General features: G+C 40.7%; 1 protein-coding gene across 1 annotated transcript in view; it reads left to right on the top strand.

Moving 5' to 3' along the window:
• The window catches only part of Ncbp1 (nuclear cap binding protein subunit 1), a 39,806-nt gene that overhangs the window by 1,466 nt on the left and 12,944 nt on the right, over nucleotides 1-25,396 (top strand). The window contains exons 2-11 of the mRNA XM_038347169.2: nucleotides 9,074-9,162; nucleotides 9,675-9,775; nucleotides 11,689-11,845; nucleotides 14,412-14,519; nucleotides 14,977-15,098; nucleotides 16,370-16,439; nucleotides 17,195-17,410; nucleotides 20,525-20,622; nucleotides 21,581-21,644; nucleotides 22,626-22,736. Of these exons, the coding sequence (XP_038203097.1) occupies nucleotides 9,074-9,162; nucleotides 9,675-9,775; nucleotides 11,689-11,845; nucleotides 14,412-14,519; nucleotides 14,977-15,098; nucleotides 16,370-16,439; nucleotides 17,195-17,410; nucleotides 20,525-20,622; nucleotides 21,581-21,644; nucleotides 22,626-22,736 (1,136 nt within the window). The remainder of the gene's footprint in view (nucleotides 1-9,073; nucleotides 9,163-9,674; nucleotides 9,776-11,688; nucleotides 11,846-14,411; nucleotides 14,520-14,976; nucleotides 15,099-16,369; nucleotides 16,440-17,194; nucleotides 17,411-20,524; nucleotides 20,623-21,580; nucleotides 21,645-22,625; nucleotides 22,737-25,396) is intronic.

The raw sequence follows: 25,396 nt of genomic DNA on the forward strand, positions 1-25,396 counted from the left end.
CTCCAGTGACCTTTCCCCTCACTTCAGAGGTACCCTGGAAGTGAGAGAAAGAATGGAGAAGTGTAAAGTGAGGAGAGAGAAGGGGAACGTCAAGGAAAGAATTTTTGTGTCTTGCCAACACCCCACAGTCACCAAGAAACAGACAAGTGCTGTTCCGTTGGATTGGCCTTAATCATGTTCCTCTGTTTAAGAAAGTGCAGGAAAACTACCCAGAGTAGACCAGTAATTCTCACGTCGGCTTTGATAGTCGCCAGCAAGGAGGTCGTTGTGTTGCCCCCCTAAAAAAAAACCAAGCTCAATTCTGCACCATTACTGCCCTTCAAGGACACAGGCACACACAAGAATGAAACTTGGAGCTGTTGATATTTTTTAAAATACTCTTTGAAGAGTGTGTATCGTTAAGGCCTTTCCTGGGTCTCCCTTCACCAACTTGGACTTTTGGAGCCGGGTGGTGGTGCACACCTTTAATCCCAGCACTCGGGAGGCAGAGGCAGGCGGTTCTCTGTGAGTTCAAGGCCAGCCTGGTCTGTAAGAGCTAGTTCGAGGATTAGAACCTAAGGGTTTAGGTTCAAAACTCGACAACTGCTATTTGCTATGTGATCTTGCCAGAGTCACATGACTTCCTTAAACCTGAGTTTATAATGTGGAGTAATATTAAGCCTTTTGGTTTTTATGAGATACTGTGCTCATCAATAGTTCCTTGTGTTTATCATATCAACTGTTAATGTCTCAGAGGTAATACACACAGATAAATGCCAACATCATAAGAAAAAAACCCGAAGCAATGCAATTGAATTAGCTTTCTCTCTTGGAATGTTAAGACCATCAAGTAGAATTACACATTGTAAGTAGAATTTTTAACAGTGAAGCCCCAGATTTCTGCTAAGGGGTACCTGAGAGAATAGCCTAGGCTGTCAGTGCCCAGATGCACCAGTGCAAGTCAGCACTTGGCCACATCGGCATAGCTACTCTCTGTGCTTGGGCTTCTTTCTTTCTTTCTTTCTTTCTTTCTTTCTTTCTTTCTTTCTTTCTCTCTTTCTTTTTTAAAATGGTGGTCTCTTGTGTAGTGCATGTACAGAACACAGGAAATAAAGTTTTTCTTTGCTTTGCATTTGATTAGTGTACTAATTAGCTTTGGATGAGAGAATTTGTACTTGGCCTTCATCTCTCTCTTTTCCCCTTCTCTCTCCTCACTTTACACTTCTTTTCTCCATTCTTTCTCTCACTTCCAGGGTACCTCTGAAGTGAGGGGAAAGGTCACTGGAGAACCAGCTGAAGAATTAGAATATAAATATATAGAAAACCTCTTTTGTTTTGGTTTAGGAGGCTTGCATAACTTTTTGGTTATAATTGGCTTTTTTTAACCCCAGCTAGCAGCTACATCATTTTCCCAGAGTGGTCTGACTACAGAAGCCTTATAATAATTAGGACAACGTGTGTAAAATTAAGCATCCCTTAATCAAAATTCACTCTAGCAAGTCATTGAGTAGTGGAAAGGCTGTTTACAGTTTCTCCAGTAGTACACATTTGGAAACATTGTTAGAGTTTGATACACAGCTTAGTGATCTAAATAAAAAAAAAGTAAAGTAGTGCTCTTTAGTGAAGTATCTATAATTTTAAAAAATTCGGATGGCTGTTATAAAGGTGGCTTAAGATTTTAAAGGCATCAAATAGAGCTGAGTATTTCTGGGTTATTGTCAGCTCTACTCTGACTTTCCCTATAGTGGGCTGTGGAGCAGTGGCATCTGCATCTTCATTCTCTCTCCTTGAATTCAACAATCTGGTTACAAAATATTTGAAGGAAAAGGCCTCAGTACTGAATGTATAATGTATAGTCATCCCCCCCCCCCCCCCCCGCATTCCCTAAATGATACACTGTCACAACTATTCACATAACACTTACATTAGGTAGTATAGAGATGATGTAAAGTATCACAATATTCGTAGATCATGAACAAATACCAGCAGCACTTTATAGAAGGGACATGAGTATCCTCAAGTTTCGGTGTCTGAGTTGGAACCTCATGGACTTGCTGAACAATTTCCTAATTACTTACAGTACAGTAGCAGACAGTATAACAGTGCAGGCTCCCTCCCATGTGTCAGTGAAGTATAGCGTAATTCATCCTATGATCACAGGATGGTGGAGAACAAAGTGAGGTAAAGGGTATAGGGACTGAGAGAGACTGGTCAGGGACGGCCTCCCTGCAGATGGGCTGTGACATGAGTGATGTAAGGAACAAGCCGTATGATGTGTGAGAGAGCAGAGGTCGAAAGGAAACCGTGAGGGTAATGCTCGGGTTAGAGATTTCTGTCATGTGCAGAGAAGAGCAAGGAGGTCGCTGTTGGTAGAAGTTATGAGAGATAAGAGCAGAGAATTTAGATGAGGCTCTTTCTTACCTTACTGGGCCATTTTAAACATTTCTGCTAGGACAGTATACTATTGGAGAGTCACAGAGGTAGAATGAGATAAAGTTCCTGTAGTTTAGCAAGGGTTATCCTAAATGGAAGGTACCAAATCTATCGTAGTCTTAGACGCTTAAGACAGGGGCTCTTTGTAGCTGCCTTGTAGTCCTGCTTCCTGGAAGTATGTAGTCCAGGCTGGAACTACTATGTCCTTGTTAGCCTAGGTTAGCTGCCCCTATGTTCCCCCAAGATGTGGACCTCCGTGTCTGGCAGTCATAGATTCCTTTAAAATGTTTCTGAACCTCTTCAATTACTGTTGAAAATAAATTTTATCAGTGCCTACTGTTTTATCATTAAAAAGGAGTTTAGATGGTTCAAAATCTTAGTCAAAAGTCCAGAACCTCTTTAATCTACTTCTTCCACTTAGGTCTTTATCTTTTAGACTGTGATTGATGTTTTTAAATTTAACTGTAGAAAGAGAAGTTGAAGAGAAGTGAAAGGCTTGTTATGCCGAGGGATAGTATACTTTGTTTCAATGGTGTTTTTTTTTTTTTTTTTAAGCAATAGAAACATTACCTGTATTGAACAATACCATGACAAAAAGAAGCATTTACTGATCCTGCATATCTGCTCAGATCCTGTAGTGTGGACCACTCAGAGTAAAAACAACACAGTAATTCTTAGTTACTTCCGGGTTTTGTCTTTGGAGCCCTACAACTCAAATTTGGGGTGCTGCATGGAGTGGGAGGGCAGTGGGCAGTGATTAAGGCCATCTTGAAGTACATTTCTTTTTTCCCTCTGATAATTTTTATTACTTTATAAATAATAGAAATCAAAATTTCCACTTCCTCCTCCCACTCCCCTCTCAGCTGTGATGTTTTTAATCAATTAAATTTTTGTTTTATATCTGTAGTCAAAGTATATTACTTTTCTTGGCTGGGTTTTGTTACTTTTTTCTTTTATTTATGGTGTTGGTTTTTTGTCTACTTTGTTGATCCAAACACATCTGATCCTAATAAGGGTATAGGAAAAGTACAATGTATCCGTGAAACATTAGTCACGTTGCAGTGGGAACATTATTTGGTGTCTTGTGTGTTTGTTCTGTTATCACTTCTACCACCATCATTTGGTTTCCCTGTGTGGCCGTCTGTCCTGAAACTGACTGTGTGTACCAGGTTGGCTTCAAACTCAGATCCGCCTGCCTCTGCCACCAGAGTGCCAGGATTAAAGGTGTGTGCCATCATGTCAGGGTGTTATTTGTTGTTTTAAGAGCCCTTGGATGGTCGTTAGCAAAGGTCTCTTCTCTGTACTAGCATAGTGTGTATAGCAATATGTAACTTCAACATGTATTGTAAAACTTACCTAGCCGTGTTTTGAAGCCTGTTTTGGACTATAGTGCCACCATAGACTTGTTTCTCTTTCGTTGTTCAGCATATGAAAATGTTCAGCTCATTCTCCAAAGAGTGTCTTAAGTTTTCTCTTTAGAGTGTCTAAGACAGTGGTTCCCAACTTTTCTAATGCTGTGGCCTTAATACAACTCCTCATGTGGTGACCCCAGCCGTAAAACTATTTTGTTGCTACTTCATGAGTGTAATTTTGCTACTGTTATGAATTGTAATGTAAATACCTGATATCTGAGATTTGACCCCTATGAAGGGTTTGTTCAACCTCCAAAGGCGTTGTGACCCACAGGTTAAGAACCGCTGGTCTGAGGTATCTACCAGCCTTTTTCTTACTCCAAGTGATTTTTTTTTCCCTCATGGATTTGACCAGGGTAGTTGTTGATCAAGGAGCTCCAGGGATCTGCCCATTTCCATGCTCTCTGCCACCTTCAGGTTACAAACAGGTGTAATTCTCATGGTTGTTCAGCAGGCACCTTACCCACTGAGCTACCCCCATTCCCAAAGAGTACGGATGTTGTATATGTGCACGTGGTGTTTGTGCCATGTAGAGGCCATTGGGTGCCCTCTGCTATCACCCTCTGCCTTACTAGGCTGAAGCTGCAACTCACACTGTGAGGACTGTGGTTGGCTAGTGAGCCCCAACAGTCCTCATGTCTCTACTCCCCGTAGTACTGAGTTTAGGGTGTGTGTGGGGGGGGAGTACTGCATGGCTGTACTGGCTTCTTTTTAAAGATAGGGTATCTAGTTAGGTTGATGAAATGCCGTGACTGAAACAACTTGGGGAAGAAAAGGTTTATTTCAGCTTATGCTTCCATCATTGAGAGAAATTAGGGCAGGAATCTGGGGGTAGGAGCTGATGCGGAGGCCATGGGAAGAGTGCTGCCTACTGGCTTGCTCCCCACGGTTTGCTCAGCCTGCTTTCTTCTTTGTCTGTCTTCACTCTTTTTTTCTTGAGGCGGTGTCTCTACATAGCCCTAGCTCTCTTGGAACTCACTAAGTAGACAAGCTGATTTCAAACTCAAGAGATCCACCTCCCTCTCTTCTGCTAGTGTTAGTATTAAAGGTGTGCTCCACCATATCCATATCTGGCTCAACCTGCTTTCTTGTAAAAACCAGGACTACCAACCAGTTCAAGGATGGTTCCACCTGCAATGGGTGGGGCTCTCCTCCATCAGTCACTAATTAAGAAAATGCTCTACAGGCTTGTCTACAGCCCAGTCTTGTGGAGACGTTTTCTCGATTGGGGCTCCCTTCTCTCAAATGACCAGGCTGTGTCAAGTTGACAAAAAATTAGCTGGCACAATTGACCCCTTATCAGTTTGACATACTTCACTTAAGACATAACCTTTCCTCATTTGGTTCATCCCCAGGATCTATAAATACCACAAATATAAAACATATTACAAATGGAAGGATCCAACAGTCTTTACCAATGCAAACACTTTGGGTTTTAAAACTTTTTTTTCCTTTTTTCTTTTTCTTTTTTTCTTCTTTTTTTTTTTTTTTTTTTTTTTTTTTGGTTTTTTGAGACAGAGTTTCTCTGTGTAGCTTTGGTGCCTGTTCTAGAACTAGCTCTTGTGGACCAGGGCTGGCCTTGAACTCCCAGAGCTCCTTCTGCCTTTGTCTCTCCAGTGCTAATGTTAGAGGCGTGTGCCACCACTGCCCAATAGATTTTAAAACTTTTAAAGCCTCAAAAATAAGTTACTTTCTTATTCCAAGAGGGAAGAACTGGGACATAGTCACAATCTGAATAAAGCATGTCCAGACTCCCAACAGTGTAAATGACTTAGTGTCCAGTGTCCGACATCCACTCATGGTCTTTTGGGTTCCTCCAAGGATGTTGGGTCTCTTCTCTCTCCTGCTCCACCCTCTGCAGCACATGCTGCTCATCTCTTAAGCTCTGGCAGGCTCCACTCCACGGCTGCAGCTGTCCTTGGTCACACCATGTTACTGGCCTCTCCAGAATGCTGGGATCTTCTGCTGCAACCAAGCCTCAGCTTCTCAGCATGACCCCTTTAGTCCTGGGCCTTCAACTGCTATGGAGGCTGCATCTTCATCAGTGGTCCATGTTTGCCTCTCATTTCCAAGCCTCAGCTGCTCTCTTCATAGAGATCATTCTCTTCTTTATGCCTTCAAAACCAGTACCATCTGGGTGACTCTTAACACTACCAAGTTTCGTTGCCAGCTTGAAGCAGGACACAGCTGATTCTTCAGCCCCAGCTGACCAGCATCCATTGTCCCAACACAGCAAAGGTTTTTGCTTTAGTGTTTCTGTCTCTTGTTAGTTACAGCCAACTCTTCAGTTCCTTCTGACCAGACACCACAGATTCTTCACACAAATGGCCAGGTAGAATAGTCTTTGCTTCCCTCTGAAGCTTCACAAGTTAGGCCCCCATTGTCCGCATTGCTCTACACATTCTATCTTCCATGTGCCTACAGAACAGCCATCTGAGCTCTCAACGCTCAGTGACTTTTCTGGCCCAAAGTTTCAAAATCTTTCCACAGTCTTTGCAAAAATGACACTGTCCTGGTACCAGTTTCTGTCCTAGTTAGGGTCACTATTGCTGTGATGAACACCATGACCAATGCAACTTGGGGAGGATATTATCTGCTTTCTGGGACCACCAGTTCCCAAATCAGGATATGGAGACTTATTATGAATGCTTGACCTTAATTTAGTCTTGTTTCTAGCTATTTTTTTTAACTTAACCCATTTCTATCAATGTATGTGCTGCCCTGAGGCTTGTTTAACTCATCTACTTTCCTGTCCATCCTACTTTCCTGCTTCTTCCGTGTCTGATTTGCTAGCTCCTGGCTGGCTGGTGGCAGGTTGGCTGGCCTTTTCTTTCTGCCCAACAGCTCCGCCTAGCCCTCCTCTGCCTAGCTATTGGCTGTTCAGCTTTTTATTAGGCCAGTCAGGTGGCTTAGGCAGGCAAGGTGAAACAGCAGCACATCTTTATATAGTTAAACAAATGCAGCATAAACAAAAGCAACATACCTTTACATAATTAAATAAATGCAATACATCTTTACATAGTTAAACAAATATTGTCTACAATAGGAGAAAAAAGTTTCCATTTACACTTCCGGGGACAGTTCATTACTAAGGGAAGTCAGGGCAGGAACTCAAATAGTTCAGAAACTTGGAGGCAGGAACCGATGCAGAGGACATAAAAGAGTACCTCTTACTGGCTTGCTCCCTATGACTTGCTCAGCTTATTTTCTTAGAACCCAGGATCACCAGCCCAGTGATGACCTCACCCACATGGACTGGGCCCTCCTTCATCAGTCACTAATTAAGAAAATGCCCTATAGGCATGTCTACAGCCTAGTCTTATGGAAGCTTTTTATAAGTTGGGGTACCCTTCTCTCAGATGACTCTAGCTTGTGTCAGTTAACATAAAATTAGCCAGCACAGGGACTCACTAATTAGCCCTGGCTATCCTGGAACTCTTTATGTAGACCAGGCTGGTCTCACACTTACAGTGATCCACCTGCCTCTGCTGCACTAGTGATGGGTTTAAATACCGCGATACCAGGCATGTGTTAGCTTTTTGATGTGGGTACTAGGAATCAACCTTGGCTCTTGATGCTTGTACAGCAAGTGTTCTTACCTACCCAGCCATCTCCCCAGCTTCCCCCAAAAAGTATTCTTAATGAAGGTGCTGTATTCTGCTTCAACGTTCTCACCCAGACTCTGCTGAGTTCGGTGTCTTGTTACTGTCCGTGGGTTCAGATTGTAATCTGTAGCACTCAAGTGTACACTTCATATCCTCTAAAGTGCCAGGTAAGAAGAGTGACTCTTGCCATTGTAGTACGGTCAGCCATCTCCATTCCACCAAGTAAACCTTGGCTGAAGAGACATAGCAACACAGAGATGTGACTGTGTCCCTGTATTTTCTCATTTTCTTTAGAAAGCCTGTCTTGTCTCCCTGAAGCAGTGTTTTCTATGTGTCGGGCTTACAAGAAGACCCGGAAGGGTTGTTTTGAAGACAGAAATGGTTGTAAACTGGAACAAGTTAACTGTATAATTAGGAGGGATTTGGGATGTGATAATGGATTGGTATAATAGATGGGCCAAAAGGAAGGAAAGAATAGTAAGGTTTAGCTGTTCTCATTCATCTAGTTTTTGGCTTTGTATTCTCTGAACCTCATCTAAAATCTGGTTCTGAGTAATATTGAAGGGCACAGCTGGTGCGTTATGCATTCTGAAGCCGTTCCTCAGCATCAGCACTGTTAATGTTTAGGGTCATAGTTTAAATAAATCTCTAAAGATTCAACTAGGTTTTGCATCCTTACTTCATCAGGTTATGCAGCAATTTAGTTAGGACATCAAATTAACAAGTACTATTGACACTGAACCAAGAATAAGAATAAGAGTCAGTAAGCGAGTTAAAAGACCAGGAGCAGCAGTTTAGATGCTGGCGCCATCCCAGTGCAGCCACAGAAATGGACACAGCTGCCTGGACACTGTTTACACAAAATGTAACTGAAAAAAAATGCCTCCTGACAGTATTGTTTATGGTGACCTCAGTAATAGAGACGGTATGAGGCCTTGGAAAGGTGGCTCGGCACCTGGGTTCAGTTCCTAGCATGCACATTGTATCTCACAGAAGTCTGTAACTCCAGTTACAGGGCATATGATGTCCTCTTCTGGCCTCCACAGGCTCCAGACATGTAAGTGGTACATAGTTATACATGTAACCCAAACATCTGTACATAAAAATAATAAAAATTTTAAAAAGCTTATACATAGAGAGATAGGGGGTTCTGGAGGGGTGGCTCAACCATTGAAAGCATTTACTACACAATTATAAGAACTGGAATTTGGGTATCAGCACTCTCAGAAGCTAGGCATGCAGTATATGCCTTTAACCTCAGCTTCAAGGGAGAGTGGAGACAGGAGGATCACTAGGACTTGCTGGCTATCAGCCTAGCTAAGAAAAGTGAGCCCCCAGGTTCAGGAAAGACCTTGCCTTGAATGACTAGTGTGGTGGAGGACACCCAGCACCCTCTCCTGGCTTTAGTGAGTGTACATCCTCTCACGTACACACAAACACACAAAAGAATTCGGGATAGAAATTGTCCAGGTACCTAGCCTAGTTAGAACGCTATTGGTTAGAGCTACTCTTAAAAATACAGCCTGATAGAAAAATGATTAAAGGGCTAAGGTGACAAAATATTGATAGTGATTCATCATTTAACATCATATAATGTAGCTTTTTAAATTTTTTTTTAAACTTTTTTTAATGTTGCTGAACTAGGTGGGCAGCCTCACAAAAGGAGGAAGACCTCTGATGCAAATGAAACTGAAGATCATTTGGAGTCTTTAATATGCAAAGTAGGGGAAAAGGTAAGGTATGCACCAAGCCCAGGGGTTAGGGTTGTGATTGACAGCTTTGATTAATTTCTGAAGTTGTACTGTAATATAAGTTATGGACAAAGCTTGATTTATTACTGCAATTACTGCACATCTGTATCCCAATGTGAATGTGTTTTGGAACTCCTAGGATTCAGATCGTTAAGGGTTTTCAGTAAGTTATTTTTATTAGACAAACCTTAAAATAGACCTAGGAATAGTCCTCAATGTGATGACCTAGAGTAGACTTGGATGACCAAGACAGTAGTGGGTTGTTAGTGACAGATGTTAGACTATTCTGAAGATATTGTTGGCTCTTTTTACGTAGAATGTGTTTCTAATGAACAATAACTACTAGAATTGATTGATGCTAAGAGACTTTTTTACGAAATTGTCCTTCCTTTCTTAGGAAAACCTTAGTGTTTTTTATGGTTATCTAGGAATTTTAACTTTAGTTCACTGATTGCTTTGAATGCTAACAGATAATTAACATGTGTCCTCTGCAGAGTGCCTGCTCTTTGGAGAGCAATCTAGAAGGCTTGGCTGGTGTTCTGGAAGCTGATCTTCCTAACTACAAGAGCAAGATCTTAAGGCTTCTTTGTACAGTGTATGTATGTAAAAGATTTGTGGATCCAGGTGATGATGTATTATCTACTCTTACATGCTTTGGGGGATATGCAGAGAATGTGCTTACATTACATGTCACAGGCCTCCCTTCTCTCCTGAAACTCATCTCATGAAATGCTCATTTTTGTTTGATCCTTTGCTGAACTTATTTTTTAAGTAATTAAACAGAACTAAAATAATTTTCATGTTTTCTTTCTTAGAATTTAAAAATCATTTGAGTTAATTTTTTAACTCAGAAAATATATGAGAAAGTAGATGTCTTTCTTTTTCAGTTAGAGACCTTTCCCCCACCAAGGAATGCACATTTGCGTGTTTAAAGTAGAATTGAGTTGGTTTTATTTATTTATTTATTTATTTATTTCCTTTTTGTATCAGTAGTAGACCCAAATATATTGGAAAACTTGTAAATCAAGTGAGTGGCCTTCCTTGAAGACTGAAGATGCTTTTGAATCTTTTTGAGGACATAAGTGTCCTTGATGCTACAGTTACCATTTCAGTCATTTAAAAATAATTGTTACCTGTTTGCAGTTCATTTTTAATTTAAAAATAATACATACAAAGCAGAAACTTCTAATAGTTAATCTTTTAAAAAAGATTTATTTCTTGTGTATGAATGTTTTGCACATCTGTGTCTGTGACTGTGGAGGTCAGAAGAGGGTGTTGGGTACCATGGAATTGGAGTTATGGGTAGTTCTGAACCACCATGTGGATGCTACGAATCCAACTTGAGTCCTCTGTAAGAACAAGATCTCAACTGCTGAGTTCTCCAGACCCGTAGTTAAATTTTGTTTTCAGTTTTCAAAGAAATCCAATCAATTTAGGAAAATGATTTTCTAGACTAAGAAACAATGAAAACAATCATCTTATTATAGTTACCCATATGATGCCCGCTGTTCTAATAGTATGTATTATGGAATTGTTATACTATTGAAACTGTTGGAAGCCATGCTTGTTTGTGTAAGGCTGGGCTGGTATTGATTGGCAGTGTCCTTTTTTTTTTTTTTTTTTTTTTTTTGACTTGGAGAAAGCCTTAGGGACTAGGTTTATTTTCAATACACATATTTTTTGAGGTTCTATGTCCTGCCCTGTAGTCAGCACTGAACAGTATGAACGAATTCTCCACAGAATTGTCATTAGTACTGTTTCCTTTCGTAGGAAGTGTTGTTGACTTCTTTTAGGCTTACCTTTACTATCCCTTTAATTTTTTATTTTGTGTGCACACACATGTGGGTGCACATGTGCCTTCATACGTGGTGGTCAGACAACATGCAGAAGAATCAGCTCTCTCCTGCTGTGTGGACCCTGGGGTTGAACTCAGGTTGGCAAGAGCCTCAACCCACTGAGTCATCTAGCTGTCCTCAGCATTGTCTGAACTATATTAGCATACCCTGTTAAGCATTTCTTTTAGGAACTTGGTTGAAGCTGATTTTAATTCTTTATCTTTTATAAGCAATCCAATAATGTTTCTCCAAGTGGAATTCTGGTCCCACGGTATTTGGTTAGCCAAGTTTAGAAACGCTCAGTACTCTGTTCCCCTTAATGATTCTGCATTAAAGAATCTGTTTCACGTTACCATGGAAACCATTTTCTGTTGAATTGTTATTTCCACTCAATACATTTGAAGAAAAACTGGTCTAACATTAGTTGTGCTAATTTTGGTGTGATAACTTCACGAGTAACTTAACTCTTTTAAATTAACTAAAGTGAAAAATCTTGGGGTCTATATCTGCATACTTTTTTAGTGACACATATGTCATTTCTGAAATCATTTTCAAAACACAGTTAAAAGCAATTTTTTTCCAAAGCCATTTGATGTTTAAAATGTCATGTACAATTCAACAGCTTAACATAAAACCTTTGTTTTGGGTTGTCTTGTATGGGTTCTCAAATCAGTGCACGTCTGTTACCTGAGAAGTTGACAATTTATACAACGTTAGTTGGACTGCTGAATGCAAGAAATTACAACTTTGGTGGAGAATTTGTAGAAGCCATGATTCGCCAGCTGAAAGAATCACTAAAAGCAAATAACTATAATGAAGCTGTCTATTTGGTAAGTAAGTGTGAGTGTGTGTGTGTGCGCTATAAGTTAGTGTAAAGTGGAGGAAACAAGCTACAGCCAATTAACTATGCTCTTAGAATTCTGGTCCCTGCTCATCTCACAGCCGTTCTTTGGGAGCCATTGTCGCTTACTGCTCGGTGTGGTCGCTTGTGTTTACTTTGACTCCTGGTCCTTTTCCTTGCAGCATATGATTCCTTATTTCCTTATTTCTTAGTTTCTACAGCACAACTCTTTGTAAATCTGCTAATAATAAGAATAACAACAACAACATCAACACTGCTCCTGTCTTTGATTCTTGTCTCTCTTTTGCTGGGTTGTCATCTTTTATTCCTTAAATGTTTTTTTTTTTTTTTTTAACAATGATTCTGCCTTTTATTTAAGCTTCTCTTCTGAATCACTGTCATTCACTCTAATAGCTGTATAAGCCAACTTTATTTTGATGGGGACCCCAAATTTATAACCGTCTCCCACCTCAACCTTTTTCCTGAGTTCTAAACCGGTATCCCAAATAGAGCCCAGAGATTTTGTCTTTGCAAGTCCCAAAATTCATGTGCTGCTGGTTAAGCCATCCAGAAATCTTCCATTAATTGTTGGCTTTTCTTTGCCTCCTTTCATGTCTCCATCCCCTCTCATTCCTCTCCTAGATTCCCTTCTTTGTCCCATTCCTCTGTCTAGCACAGCTTGTAACTTTTTGTGTTCTTAGCTGCTTCCTTACTTGACATTTGTCCATCTCAGGTCTCTGCCTTTGAATCTGCCCATAGCAATAGCACCGAAGTGGCCTTTGTGTAAGTAGGCTCTGCTCCTGCACTTCCTTCCTGTTTTTTATATTAGGTGGTCTTAAAATTCTGATACATGAAATGATTCATTGGGCTGTGGGGAGTGAACATTAGAACCTTTATTTTTTTGTAATACAGTTTCATATATGTATTTAACATATTCTGGTCACATTGGTCCCCCATTATCTCTTTTCTCCACCTCCTCTTGCTGTACCTTTTCTAGTTCCCTTTATACTTTGATGTCTTTTTATGCATGTGTGACTCACATGTTTTTTTTTTTTTTTTTTTTTTTTTTTTTTTTGGTTTTTCGAGACAGGGTTTCTCTGCAGCTTTTTTAGAGCCTGTCCTGGAACTAGCTCTTGTAGACCAGGCTGGCCTCGAACTCACAGAGATCCGCCTGCCTCTGCCTCCCGAGTGCTGGGATTAAAGGCGTGCGCCACCACCGCCCGGCTCACATGTTTAATTTAGAGTTGCTTACATACAAGTGTAGGTGCTTATTTACTGGAGTATGGGCCCCTTACTAATGGCTGCACAGCTGAGGAACACACCTCCTTTCCCAGAAACTGTCAGCTGCCACAGCTCCTCAGGAAGGGGTGGGGCCTCATGAGCCCCATCCCTGTCCATGAAGGAATGCTGACCTGTCTAGTCTTGTGTAGGTTTCGTGTAGCTACTGTGAGGTTGTGAGTGCTGTGGCCATGTCCTGTCCAGAGACTCCTCCCCAACCTCTGGTTCTTAGGTTCTTTCTGCAACACAGAACTTTTATGTGTCTTGAATAGAAGGAAATGGAATTAAGTTTCATGTTTGCCCCAGTATGGTTGCCTTCTCTTGTCCTCTGTATACCTTCCAGGTATATAAAATTACTTGCACAACCCTCTGCCAAGAATGCCTTCCCATTCCCCACTGAGGGCTTTGCTTGCCCTTTATAACCTTATCCTTTTCCCCTTGTCACTGGTCCCAAGGGCATGTTTGGTTTTTTGGGATTTTTTTTTTTGGTGTGTGTGTGTGTGTGTGTGTGTGTGTGTGTGTGTGTGTGTGTAGCCTTGGACCCTGTCCTGGAACTATCACTTGTAGACCAGGCTGGCCTCGAACTCACAGAGATCCACCTGCCTCCGCCTCCCAAAGAGTGCTGGGATTAAAGGTGTGCGCCACCACCACCCAGCTCCAAGGATACTTTTTAATTTACCTTTGGTACTGGAGTCATCTTTTTTTGTTGAGATTATGTTTGTCCCAAATAAGCTATTAAGTTCCCTTAAACAGTATCTTTGATAGTGTTTATTTGACCCTGGCCCAGAGAGGACACCCAGTAAATATCTTTTACTTAAATTTTCCATTTCTATATTTTAGTAGTGAATATTATCCCTAGCCAGACAAAAAGACCAGCCTACTTCAGTAAAATGGAGTATCTAGAATATTTGGCTGTCTGGGTACCTAATGTAGCATAGCATGGAAACCCCAAAATCACAGATTCCTATCCAACATAAGATCTTTGACACACTACCCAACTTTGCCACTGTACCACAAAAGCTACTGTGGTCAATAAGTATCTGAATGAGTGTGAACTTCTATAAGTATGGTTATTATGGGCACTGAAATTTGAATTCATGTCATTTTGTGTGAGTTTTGTTTTAAGGATTAGAGACTTCTTGGCTCACAGGTTGTGCAAACAAAAAGTAAGCTAAATGTAGCCATGGGCTTTAGTTTTACAGACATCACAAGGCTGTTTATTCTGTGGCTATCTGAAGGACTGTTAGGTGTAATACAGCTATCCTTTGTCCTCACAGGTCCGTTTTCTGTCTGATCTTGTGAATTGTCATGTGATTGCTGCCCCATCTATGGTTGCTATGTTTGAGAATTTTGTGAGTGTGACTCAGGAAGAAGATGTGCCTCAAGTAAGACACCTTTATGTTGAATCTCTTCCATGAAGCACTGTACCCGATTTGCCCCCACCCCACTGATAACTCTTTAGCAGCAATAAACAAAATTCAATAACAGATTATCACACCATAATGCTTAATATCTGAAAGGCAAGTCAACTGGCTTACTAGTGGGTTCTCTTGACATCACTGTGTTAATTCAAATGATTTTAATAAGATTATAACTGTATAACTAGAAATCCTCTAGATGAGACATATTTTATTTGAGCCCTATTAAAAAGCCTCCCCAGGATCGCATTTTCGAATAAAAAAAAGATGGAGCTGGGGAGTTGATTAGCTCAGTTGCAGGATGATTGCCTAGTATCTGTTAGCTGTTGAGTTTGATCCCTAACACTGGAAAGAAAGAATAATGAATGAATAAATAAAATTAACCAGCATTCTTTTTTAACTTACCTTTTTAAACTTTCTTCAGGTGCGACGGGATTGGTATGTGTATGCGTTTCTGTCATCTTTGCCCTGGGTTGGAAAAGAGTTGTACGAAAAGAAAGATGCAGAAATGGACCGCATCTTCTCCAACACTGAAAGTTACCTTAAGTAAGGGCACATAGTTCACATGTTCTTTGTTGTTTGTATAAAGATACCGTGATGGTATAACAAATGTCTTAAGTTCTCTGTTAACAGTGACACCAGTTCAGTTCCTGAAATTTTTTTGTATTAAATGTCATTCTCCCGCTGCCATAACTCACATAACTCTCAGTACTTGCTAGTGTAAGAAGTTGGTATCGTGTCAGTATTGTTTCACATGTGGTTGTGAAAGACATAGAACACCATGGTGTAATAGCTCCATTAGTGTCCTAGTGTTCACATGCTTAAAGGTCACCTGGAGCACTTAGAATCACACTTCTGCCCAGGCTATGGAATGACTGGAAGAGGTTCAGACATGTGATCACTAATGTGTTATGAGGAGAAGTACTGCCCTGGTACGAAGGTTTATTTCATACACATTAATCCTAAACCAAACTCTTCTCCCATGTCAGCATAAGAACTTGTTTTATCTTGTTTGATACAATGAAGTTATGAGCCTTGTTAGTAAACATGCCTAATTGCGTCACAGCCTGATGATGACAGTGCTGTGTGTTCCTTTGCTTTCACAGGTTGATCTTGTCATACTTGTGTGGATACCATTATTAACTGCTTTATTCAGTACAAATAAACATGGCAACTAAAGACTTTTCCATGTCTATGTGCATGCATGTGTGTGTGTGTGTGAGAGAGAGAGTATATATTTAATTTTATTCAAATGATAATCTTCACATGATGTTTTTCTTTCTTTAACTTGAATTTATTGTGTGAAATTATGTAGTTACATCTAATTGGGTTTATTAACATTAGCATGGTAATCTGGTTTGTTTTTTTAAATGTTTCTCTTTATTAGTTTTCTTTGAGTCCTCTCTGGAGTCTCCTGTTACTATAAATAAGTATCAGGGAATATTATTATATATATATATAACATATTATTCTGTGTGTATGTATGTATAATGTGTGTATGTCTACATATAATATATTCAGGTATATTTATGGGGGTATGAATTCATAGGAATGACATTGTTGGGTGAAGGGTCAGAGCAACTAAAATTTTGACAGAAATAGTCACATTGTCTTCAAGAAACATATTCTACCAGATTGTACCAATTAACCCCTCTGTCACCAGTGTTTGAGATACAGATGTGCCTATTATCTTGATGACATATAGACCATTATCTATCAACATGTTGCTATCTGATGGATAAAAATGTATCATGAAAACCATTGAGTGTCTTTTATGTTTCTAAAGCCTAAGTGTAGATTTTCCTTTTTACCTTTAGAAGACGCCAGAAGACTCATGTACCCATGTTACAAGTATGGACTGCCGATAAACCACATCCACAAGAAGAGGTGAATTGATTTCCATCTCGTGATAGACACACAGCTCTTGTGTGGATGCTTATCTCTTTAGCCTGCCCAAATGAGTCACCAACCCTGACAACCTGAATTCAGTGCCAGGATCCACAGGTAGAAGGAGGAAACCGATTCCTACAAGTTGTCCTCTGACCTCTGAGCGTGCGTCATGACCCATGTGCCACACAAATACATTAAGCCACGATTTTTAAAAACGCTCAAACTATTATTGCATTTGTATATCTTAGCTAGGTTTCTAAATATTTCCAGTGAGGAATTCATTTCCTCGGAGTCTTCAGCATAGAGGGGTATTTAATGTATGTTAGAATGTAATTGAAATAGTCCCTTGCTTTTTAGAATATCAGTTTTCGTAGACTTAACACGTTAGATCTAAATACTCAATTTTAAATAGCAGCGTAAACAGCCCCAAATGTGCTTCTGAAACAGGCTGCTGGAGTGAAAATGGAGACCAAGGCCGCTCCATGGGTAGAGCAGCCTGAGCTAGAGCTCGGGCCGTAGTGACAGAGAGGAAGACCTTTCAGGTTGTCCTCTGACCTCATTGTGCACAATGTGGCAAGTGTGTGCACACTACTCTAATTTTAAAATTTTAAGGAAAAGCAAAAACTTAATGCCATTCTTTTCTACTGTATGAAATACTAAATTAGTCTACTTTGTCCTGCATTTTAGAGAGTAGATATTTTCTGAACTGTCTAGCCAAAATGTTTATATTAAATGTTAAAATCTCCTTTTAGTATTTAGATTGCCTGTGGGCCCAGATTCAGAAATTGAAAAAGGACCGGTGGCAGGAAAGGCACATCCTAAGACCCTACCTTGCCTTTGACAGCATCCTCTGTGAAGCGCTACAGCACAATCTGCCTCCTTTCACCCCACCACCTCACACGGAGGACTCGGTGTACCCGATGCCCAGGGTCATCTTCAGAATGTTTGACTACACAGATGACCCAGAGGTACGTGAGTGCCTAAGCATTCCAGGAAGGACCTGGCTTGCAGCTGTCCTTGTGATTTAGTGTCCTTTGACTCGTATTCTAGATATTTTGTCTTTTCTTTTTTCAGGGACTTGTTTTGTTTTGTTTTTTATTGTTTTTATTAAACAAAACATTTTTGTCCACTCCTTCCTTCCTTCCCCCTCTCCTGATACCCTCTCCCATGACCCCCATGCTCCCAGTTTAGTCAGGAGATCTTAGTTTTTTCTCCTTCCTCTGTAGATCCATATATGTCTCTCCTAGTGTCCTCTTTGTTGTCTAGGTTCTCGGGTTATGTACTGTAGGCTGGTTTTTCTTTGCTTTATGTCTAAAAGCCACTTATGAGCGAGTACATATTATATTTGTCTTTCTGGGTCTGGTTGCCTCACTTAATATGTTTTTTTCCTAGATCCATCCATTTGCATGCAAATTTCAAAATGTCATTATTTTTTACCATTGAGTAGTACTCCAGTGTGTAAATGTACCAATTTTCTTTATCCATTCTTTGGTTGAGGGGCATCTGAATTGTTTCCTGTTTCTGGCTATTACAAATAATGCTGCTATGAACATAGTTGAGCACATGTCCTTATGAACATCCTTTGGGTATATGGCCCAAAGTGGTATTGCTGGGTCTTGAGGTAGATTGTTTCCTAATTTTCTGAGAAATCGCCATACTGATTTCCAAAACAGTTGTACAAGTTTGCACTCCCACCAGCAACAGAGGAGTGTTCCTTCAGGGACCTTGTGAAACAGGGTCTCTCTCTGTTGGCCCAGATTGTCTTCAAGTTCACAGATTCCCTTACCTCAGCCTTCACATTGTCCAGCACAGCTCTGAAATAACCTTTTAATTTTCAGTTTCTTTTTAACATAAGATTAAAGAAAATCAATTATATGCTTTGATTCAGCAAACTATATTACCTCATTATGCAAAAAAATTCATTTTGCTCATAAAAATGAGACAGTATAGTTTACCAGTCAAGAGCCTAATTGGTTAGTATTTTAATGCAAATACTGCCTGGGAGCATTAGTGAGTTGTTTACTTCCAGTGCCTCAGTTCCCAGAGGAACAATAATAGTGTGGATCCCATGTAGAAAGTGAACAGTGTCTCATACGAATTTTAGCTGTTGGGTAGGCTGTGTTGTGTGTGTCGTGACTAGAGGTTGACCTCAGCCATCTTTCATTGCTCACCACCTTTTTTCCCCATGAGACAAGTCTCTCGTTGACCAGCAGACTGGATGGGATCTACCTGTCTTGAGCCAGCCCACCCACAGCACTGGGGACAGAGGCATATGCCACCTGACCTAGCTTTTAATGTGGATTCTGGGGGTATTTAATTCAGTTCCTTGTACTTGTATAGTAAGTACAGTACCCAAGTATCCACTGAGCCACCTCCCAGGCACCATGTGTAGCTAGCTAGTTTTTATTGTTTGTTTAGTGTGTATCTATCTCTGTAGCCCAGTCTGTCCTCATTGTGACAGCCCTCCTGCCTTGGCCTCTTGAACTCTGAGATAGTACTCGTGAACCACTATGCTAAACATTTCTGTTTTTTTCTTTTATTTTCTGAGAAAGGGTCCCATCTAGCCCAGGCTGGCTTGGTACTTGATGTGCAGTTGAGGACTTTTAACTTAGGGGCCTCTTGCCTCTGCCTCTGTTGTGATTACTGACATTTACTACTGTCTATGCCCAATTGTATATGTTGCTAAGGAATGAACCCATGCATGCTAAATAAGCACTCTACTGACCAAGCTACACCCCCAGCTATTATTCTTTTCAAGAAAAATGCTTCCTTTTCTATTTTTTCCATGTTTTTAAACAACCCAGTTTAAGTTACTCATTGTATAATTATTAACCCTCAACACCATGGCCTTCTCGGGGTATGTATTTGTGAATGAGCACCGGCCTATGTATTATAAGGTACTCGGCCTGGCTCTAACTTCTCTGTTGCCTGTATCAGATAACTAGCTACATGTATGAACCAAATTACTTAGAGAACACATGCATTCCCAGAGTGAACTTTGATGTCTGTGCATCTAGCACATATAAAGTATAAAGAGAATCATCTGTCTTTGGATGAAATGGTACTGCCCATGACTTTGGTTTTGTTGTTGTTTATTTGCTTAAAGAATGCAGACAGAAATAAAGCAGAGATTCCAAATGTTCCCTTTCTAAGTAGCGCAACTGCTCTTCAGTCTGAGTTTCAGCCTTTTCCTCCCTGGGTCAGCCTGAAAACAGAGCATGACCAGAGTATAGTGGGAAAGGCTTGGTTTAACTTGACACCTGGCTTTGGTTCCTGTCCAGTAGTCCAGCCTTCCCAGAATGGTGGGAGGACTTGATTGCCTGTTTTGCTATATTAAATAATAAGAAAAAACTTTGCTTCACAATTACATGATGACCTAGTTTAGGGTTATCAACTGCAAATCTAAATCACATTTAGTCTTTGTGATGAATTATTATAGCAAAGGAAACAAGAGTTTGACCTCAGAATGTATTTCTCCTGTGCTTATTATTTTTCCTTGCTGGTGCTGCACACTGTGCCTATCCTTCCTCTGTCAGAGAGTATAAATACCCTAAAATAGTTACCTCAAAATGGAAATGTTGCATTCTTTTGTATTTTGATAGTGTCTCTAAGAAGTGTCTATTAAATTTAGAAACTGGGTGATATTTCAGTGGATAAAAGCACAGGCCATGAAATCTGGCACCAGAGTTCCATCATAATTGGCTAACCTGCATGGTAAAAAAGAGAACCAGTTCCCACAAAATGTTCTCTGATCTCTACAAATGTGCCATGGCAGCACATACCCACCTGGATGGATGGGTGGATGGAATGAGTTTTTAGATAGGTAGGTAGGTAGGTAGGTAGGTAGGTATAGGTAGGTAGGTAGATGGTTTTTTTTGTTTTGTTTTGTTTTGTTTTGTTTTGTTTTAATTTATTTGTAAAATGGACCTGGTGGGTATTTGATGAATCAGGAGCACTATGCACTCCTGGTTCTGTGGTAGGCATTAACATGACAGTTCAGTCCCAGACTTGGGTGTTTATTGAATAAGTGAAAAAGATCTGTTTTGTGACTCTGTGCATGAGCACACTGGTCCTCTTTCCAGGGTCCTGTGATGCCAGGGAGTCATTCAGTGGAGAGGTTTGTCATCGAGGAGAACCTTCACTGCATCATAAAATCCTACTGGAAGGAAAGGAAAACTTGGTGAGTCTCTCCACGGTCCTTTTAAAGGGCATCGGAAACCATTTTGATGATTTTATAAGAATAATAAAAATCTTTTGGGAGTGTGTAAGGCTGGAGAGAGAGCCTAGCAAGCATGAGGACCAGTGTTTGGGTGCCCAGCACCCATGAAGCGGTTGGCACTCACCTGTATCTCAGTTCTGGAGACACTGAAACAGGACTATACCTAGGGACCGCTGTCCATCCAGTCAAGCCAATCCTGAGCCCCAGGTGTTTTGTTTGTTTGGAATAGTCTTTTTGTGGATGGGTATTTTTCCTGCATGTTTATCAGTCTGGTGCCCTCAAAGGCCAGGAAAGGGCTTTGAGTCACCTAGAAATGGGGTTCCAGACAGCTGTGAGCTGCCATGTGGGTGCTGGGATTTGAAGCTGAGTCCTCTGCAAGAGCAGCCAGTGCTCTTAAACTGCTGAGCCATCTCTCCAGTCCCTAAACTCCAGATTTAATGAGAGGCCTTATATTAGAAGTAACTGAAGACACTCAGCACTGACCTCTGGACCTCTGACTTCCACGTTCCTATTCATGCCCACACAGGTACATACATTCCGAATATGCTAAAATGAAACAGTAGGTTGGTTTTAGTTTGGATGTATGGAAATTAAAGCTTACTAATGTTTTTTTCTGTTTTCTAACATTTAGAAACCTAAGTATTAATACATTTTCATACAGCTAGAAAGTATTGGCTTCAGTTTTGAGAAGTGTTGTCTTTAGGAGTGGACCACCTGTAAGAATGTGCTGAGTTAGATCTGCAGGTGCTAGTATTATTACTTTCCTTTTTGTGTGGAAGACAAACAGTTTATATCATGTTAATAAATAACCCAACACTAGAACATTACTGAAAGTTCTTTATTCATCTAAGCTCACTGCATTTGAAACTGTTGGGTTTTGTCTTTGTACACTTGCTAACTGGAATCACACTTCTTACAGTGCTGCACAGCTGGTGAGCTACCCGGGGAAGAACAAGATCCCCTTGAACTACCACATAGTTGAGGTATGAATTCCATGTGGTGCTAACTGGTTTTCCTAGTCTGTCTGAGGACTGTACGGGGCCTCCTGGCTTTGTTTACCTGTGCTCTCCTTGCTGCTTACCAGGCTCTGAGAATGAAGAGAAAACCAAAGAAATTGCCAGTTTTGGGTTCTCAGCCTTCCTAGTAAAAGGAAGAAAGGAGATTGAAACTCAGAGCCTTTACCTGTTGAGTCATCTTGCTGTCCTCACCTGCCTCTTCCCTCCCTCTTTCTCTCCCTCCCTCCCTCTCTCTCTTCCTCCCTCCCCCCCATCACCTCTTTTAAGTGGCATTTGTCTTTAACCCCAACACCCGGGAGGCAGAGGCAGGCAGATCTCTGAGTTTGAAGTCAGCCTGGTCTATAAAAGTTCTAGGACTGTTACACAAAGAAACACTATTTTGGAAAATGGGGGTGGGAGTGGGGGAAGTATAAAAAGACTAGATGTCACCATATCAGCCAACCTGATCTGGGACTCATGACCCTCTGCCTTATCCTCCTGAGTTGCTGGGACTCCAGGCATGTGCTATCATGGCGCTAAGTCATATTTTTAAATATGGAAAAAAATATGTAGAATTCCTCAGGCTAGGGCTTTAGACTTTGAGGAAGGGGTAGGAAATGGCGTGCCAAAAAGATCTGGGGTATGTTGTGAGTAGCTGCTTAGAATACTCAGCTGTTTTAATCCTTGGTCCACTAAGAGTTCTCAGTACCCACAGGAATGCAGCTCTATCATCCTTTGATATAGACTTCAAAGGATGGATTATTATTGCACATTTGTCTCGGCAGTGTGGGTCACAGCAGCCTTCATCTAGCGGACACTTGATGTAGAAAAAGGGGGTGCTCATTATGTTGTTGAGCTGTAGATCTCGGAAAGCATAATTATTAAGGATAAAGGTAACTCGTTCTCCATTGCAGGTGCCATGGACTGTAGGGTTAGGTTGTAATGTGTGGATCTCTCTTATGTTTCCAGGTGATCTTTGCAGAGCTGTTTCAGCTCCCAGCGCCCCCTCACATCGATGTGATGTACACTACACTGCTCATCGAGCTGTGCAAACTTCAGCCAGGCTCTCTGCCCCAAGTTGTATCCTTTCATGTTTTCAAATGTACACCCCTTGGCTGTGCTTTTTAAAAGAGGCATTATGGAGCTATCTTTTCCCAATTTCCTGTGCTTTGGGTTTTAGGAATAATGGATTAATTTACTTTGTTTTTAAGTAAATAAGACCAGACAAAATACATGCTTATGAAGTTAACATACATCATCTCCCCCTGCTTAAAATAGAACATGGTGCTATGGCTTACATACTCCTTTGTCCTCCCTAGCAGGATCCCTCTGCTTTCATGCCATACAAATAGTGCTGGTATTACCTACCATTCCCTTGACTTTTGTTTGTTTCCTGAGATAGGGTCATACTCTGTGGCCAGAATGGCCTCAGCCTCCAAAGTGATGGGATTATAGGTTTGAGGCCATATCCAGCTATTCCTTTGCAATTTTGTTTTTTGAGACAGGGTTTGAGCTGTCCTGGAACTCACTCTGTGAATCAGACTGGCCTTGAACTCACAGAGATCTGCCAGCCTCTGCCTCACAAATGCTGGGATTAAAGATGTGCAGCACCAGTGCCTGGCTCCTGTGCCCTTTAAAATAACAGTTTTTTGAAGAAAATTACATTCTGCTTTTTCAGGACTTCAGGTCTTCTATAAGCCCATTAGATAAGTGCCATTGATTGTATTATTTGAATCAATAGTTCCATATTTGTAGCGTGTGTGTGCGCGCATGCATGTGTGTGTGTTGTGCTGCTTCCATGAGTTACTAGGAGTGATGTTAGTTCCCGTTATACCTGTGGATTTGCTCATTTCTCTAGTTCCATCAGTTTTGCTTTGTTGATATTTGGTACAAATTTGGTCAAATTTGTTTTGCCCTTGGTGAAGTAAGTTTTTTATCACTCTGGAGTGGTTCTACCTTATGTTACATGGCATTTGTCTTAAAAGGCCTTATTTTTGTTTATTTTTGTTCTTTTTTTTAAGTATGTGTGTGTGTTTTTTGTTCTTTGGTTTTTGTTTTGAATTTTTTTGTTTGTTTGGTTGGTTGGTTGGTTGGTTGGTTGGTTGGTTGGTTGGTTGGTTGGTTGGTTTTTTGAGACAGAGTTTCTCTGTGTAACAGCTTTGGCTGTCCTGGACCTAGCTCTGTAGATCAGGCTGGCCTCAAACTCACAGAGATCCACCTGCCTCTGTCTCTCAAGTTCTGGGATTAAAGGCATGTGCCACCACTGTCCAGATAGATAATTTTTCATCAAAAATTTTTCATACAGTATATTTTGATTATATTCTGTCCTCTTCCCCAATTTTTCCCAGATCCTAACCACTGTCTCTTAAAACAAAAACAAGAAAAAAAATAAAAATTGGGAGGGGAAAAGAAAATATTAAAACACACACATATACAAACATAGAGTTTGTTTCATGTTAGCCAGCTCCTGCACATGGCCTGCCCTGGAGTCTGGTTGGCAATCCAGTGACACCCCACTGGAGACAGCTGCTTTTCCCAGCAGATGTCAATTACACAGAGTCTTGGTGAGGGTCAACTCTGTGTCCACCTGCCCTCCTCATGCTGGGATTTTGTCTGACCTGAACCTGTGCACGCCTTGTGCATGCTGTTGCAGCTCTGGGAACTCCTGTGTCTCGGCCCTGCTGTGTCCTTGGAGTCATCTCCACCTCTGTCTCTTACAGTCTCTCCACCTCCTTCCTCTTCCACATAGATCCATGGTGCTTTTGGATTGTTACTAATAAGCATCAACAGCTTTCTTTGGCTAAGCTAACTCTCCTTACAGCTTGCTGCACCCTTCCATTCCTGTGTGTCTTGTAAACCACTGCACTCCTCTCCAGTCTGACAGCGTCATTTGATCGCACACTGTTTCTCGTGCCCATTTTATTTTTCTTACTGTCTGGTTCTTAGATTATAAAGTGTTTTAGTTGTTACTACATTTTGTCCTCTGCTGATTTAGACCCCTCCCCATGTATATTTGTGCACACACACATAACAGACATACCCTTCTCCTCCTCGGTTCTGGCCTTCCTTTCAGATAATAAAAAGATCAGAAAACCCCTTCTAGTATGCTTATTTTATCTTTTTTGCATTTGAAAGAAAAAATCATGCATGATATCCATTCAGATGCATCGGTACCTCTCATTCTTGGTGTCCATTTCTTTTTGTATGTCCCGAGTGTCCATCTCTAATTATTTCATACGAAATTTTCTTTAAAGGTGGCTTCTTCCTGGTGGTTGCTACAGGTTTTAGAAAATGTTTTATTTTTGTATTTGTTTTTTGTTTGTTTTGTGGTAATGTTGGTTTTATGGTATGAGATTTTAGAGAGAACTGGGCACGATGTTTATAAATTTTATTTATAATATTTTGAAACCAGAAATAACCTGAATCTCCAACAACACATGGTTAAACAAGTTTTGTTTCCTTGCAATGATAATATTCAATTCATCAACAAAGAGAACTTGTTTTTATTAAAGTGACAACATGAATTGAAAAATAATTTATGCTGAAGGAAAGATAACAGATTCACAGGTCTTGATACTGTTTTTGTAAAATACTAGAAAAATGCGAAAATCCTCTAATGACAAGAGACCATTAGATGCTTGAGGAGAGGTCTAGAATGACTGAGGAAGGAGTGGATTACAGAAGTCTGGGGAAATTGTAGAGGTGATGAAATAGTAGCTGATATTTCCCAGAGGTGGATA

This window comes from Arvicola amphibius, chromosome 11, assembly GCF_903992535.2.
Source record: "Arvicola amphibius chromosome 11, mArvAmp1.2, whole genome shotgun sequence".
NCBI lineage: Eukaryota > Metazoa > Chordata > Mammalia > Rodentia > Cricetidae > Arvicola > Arvicola amphibius.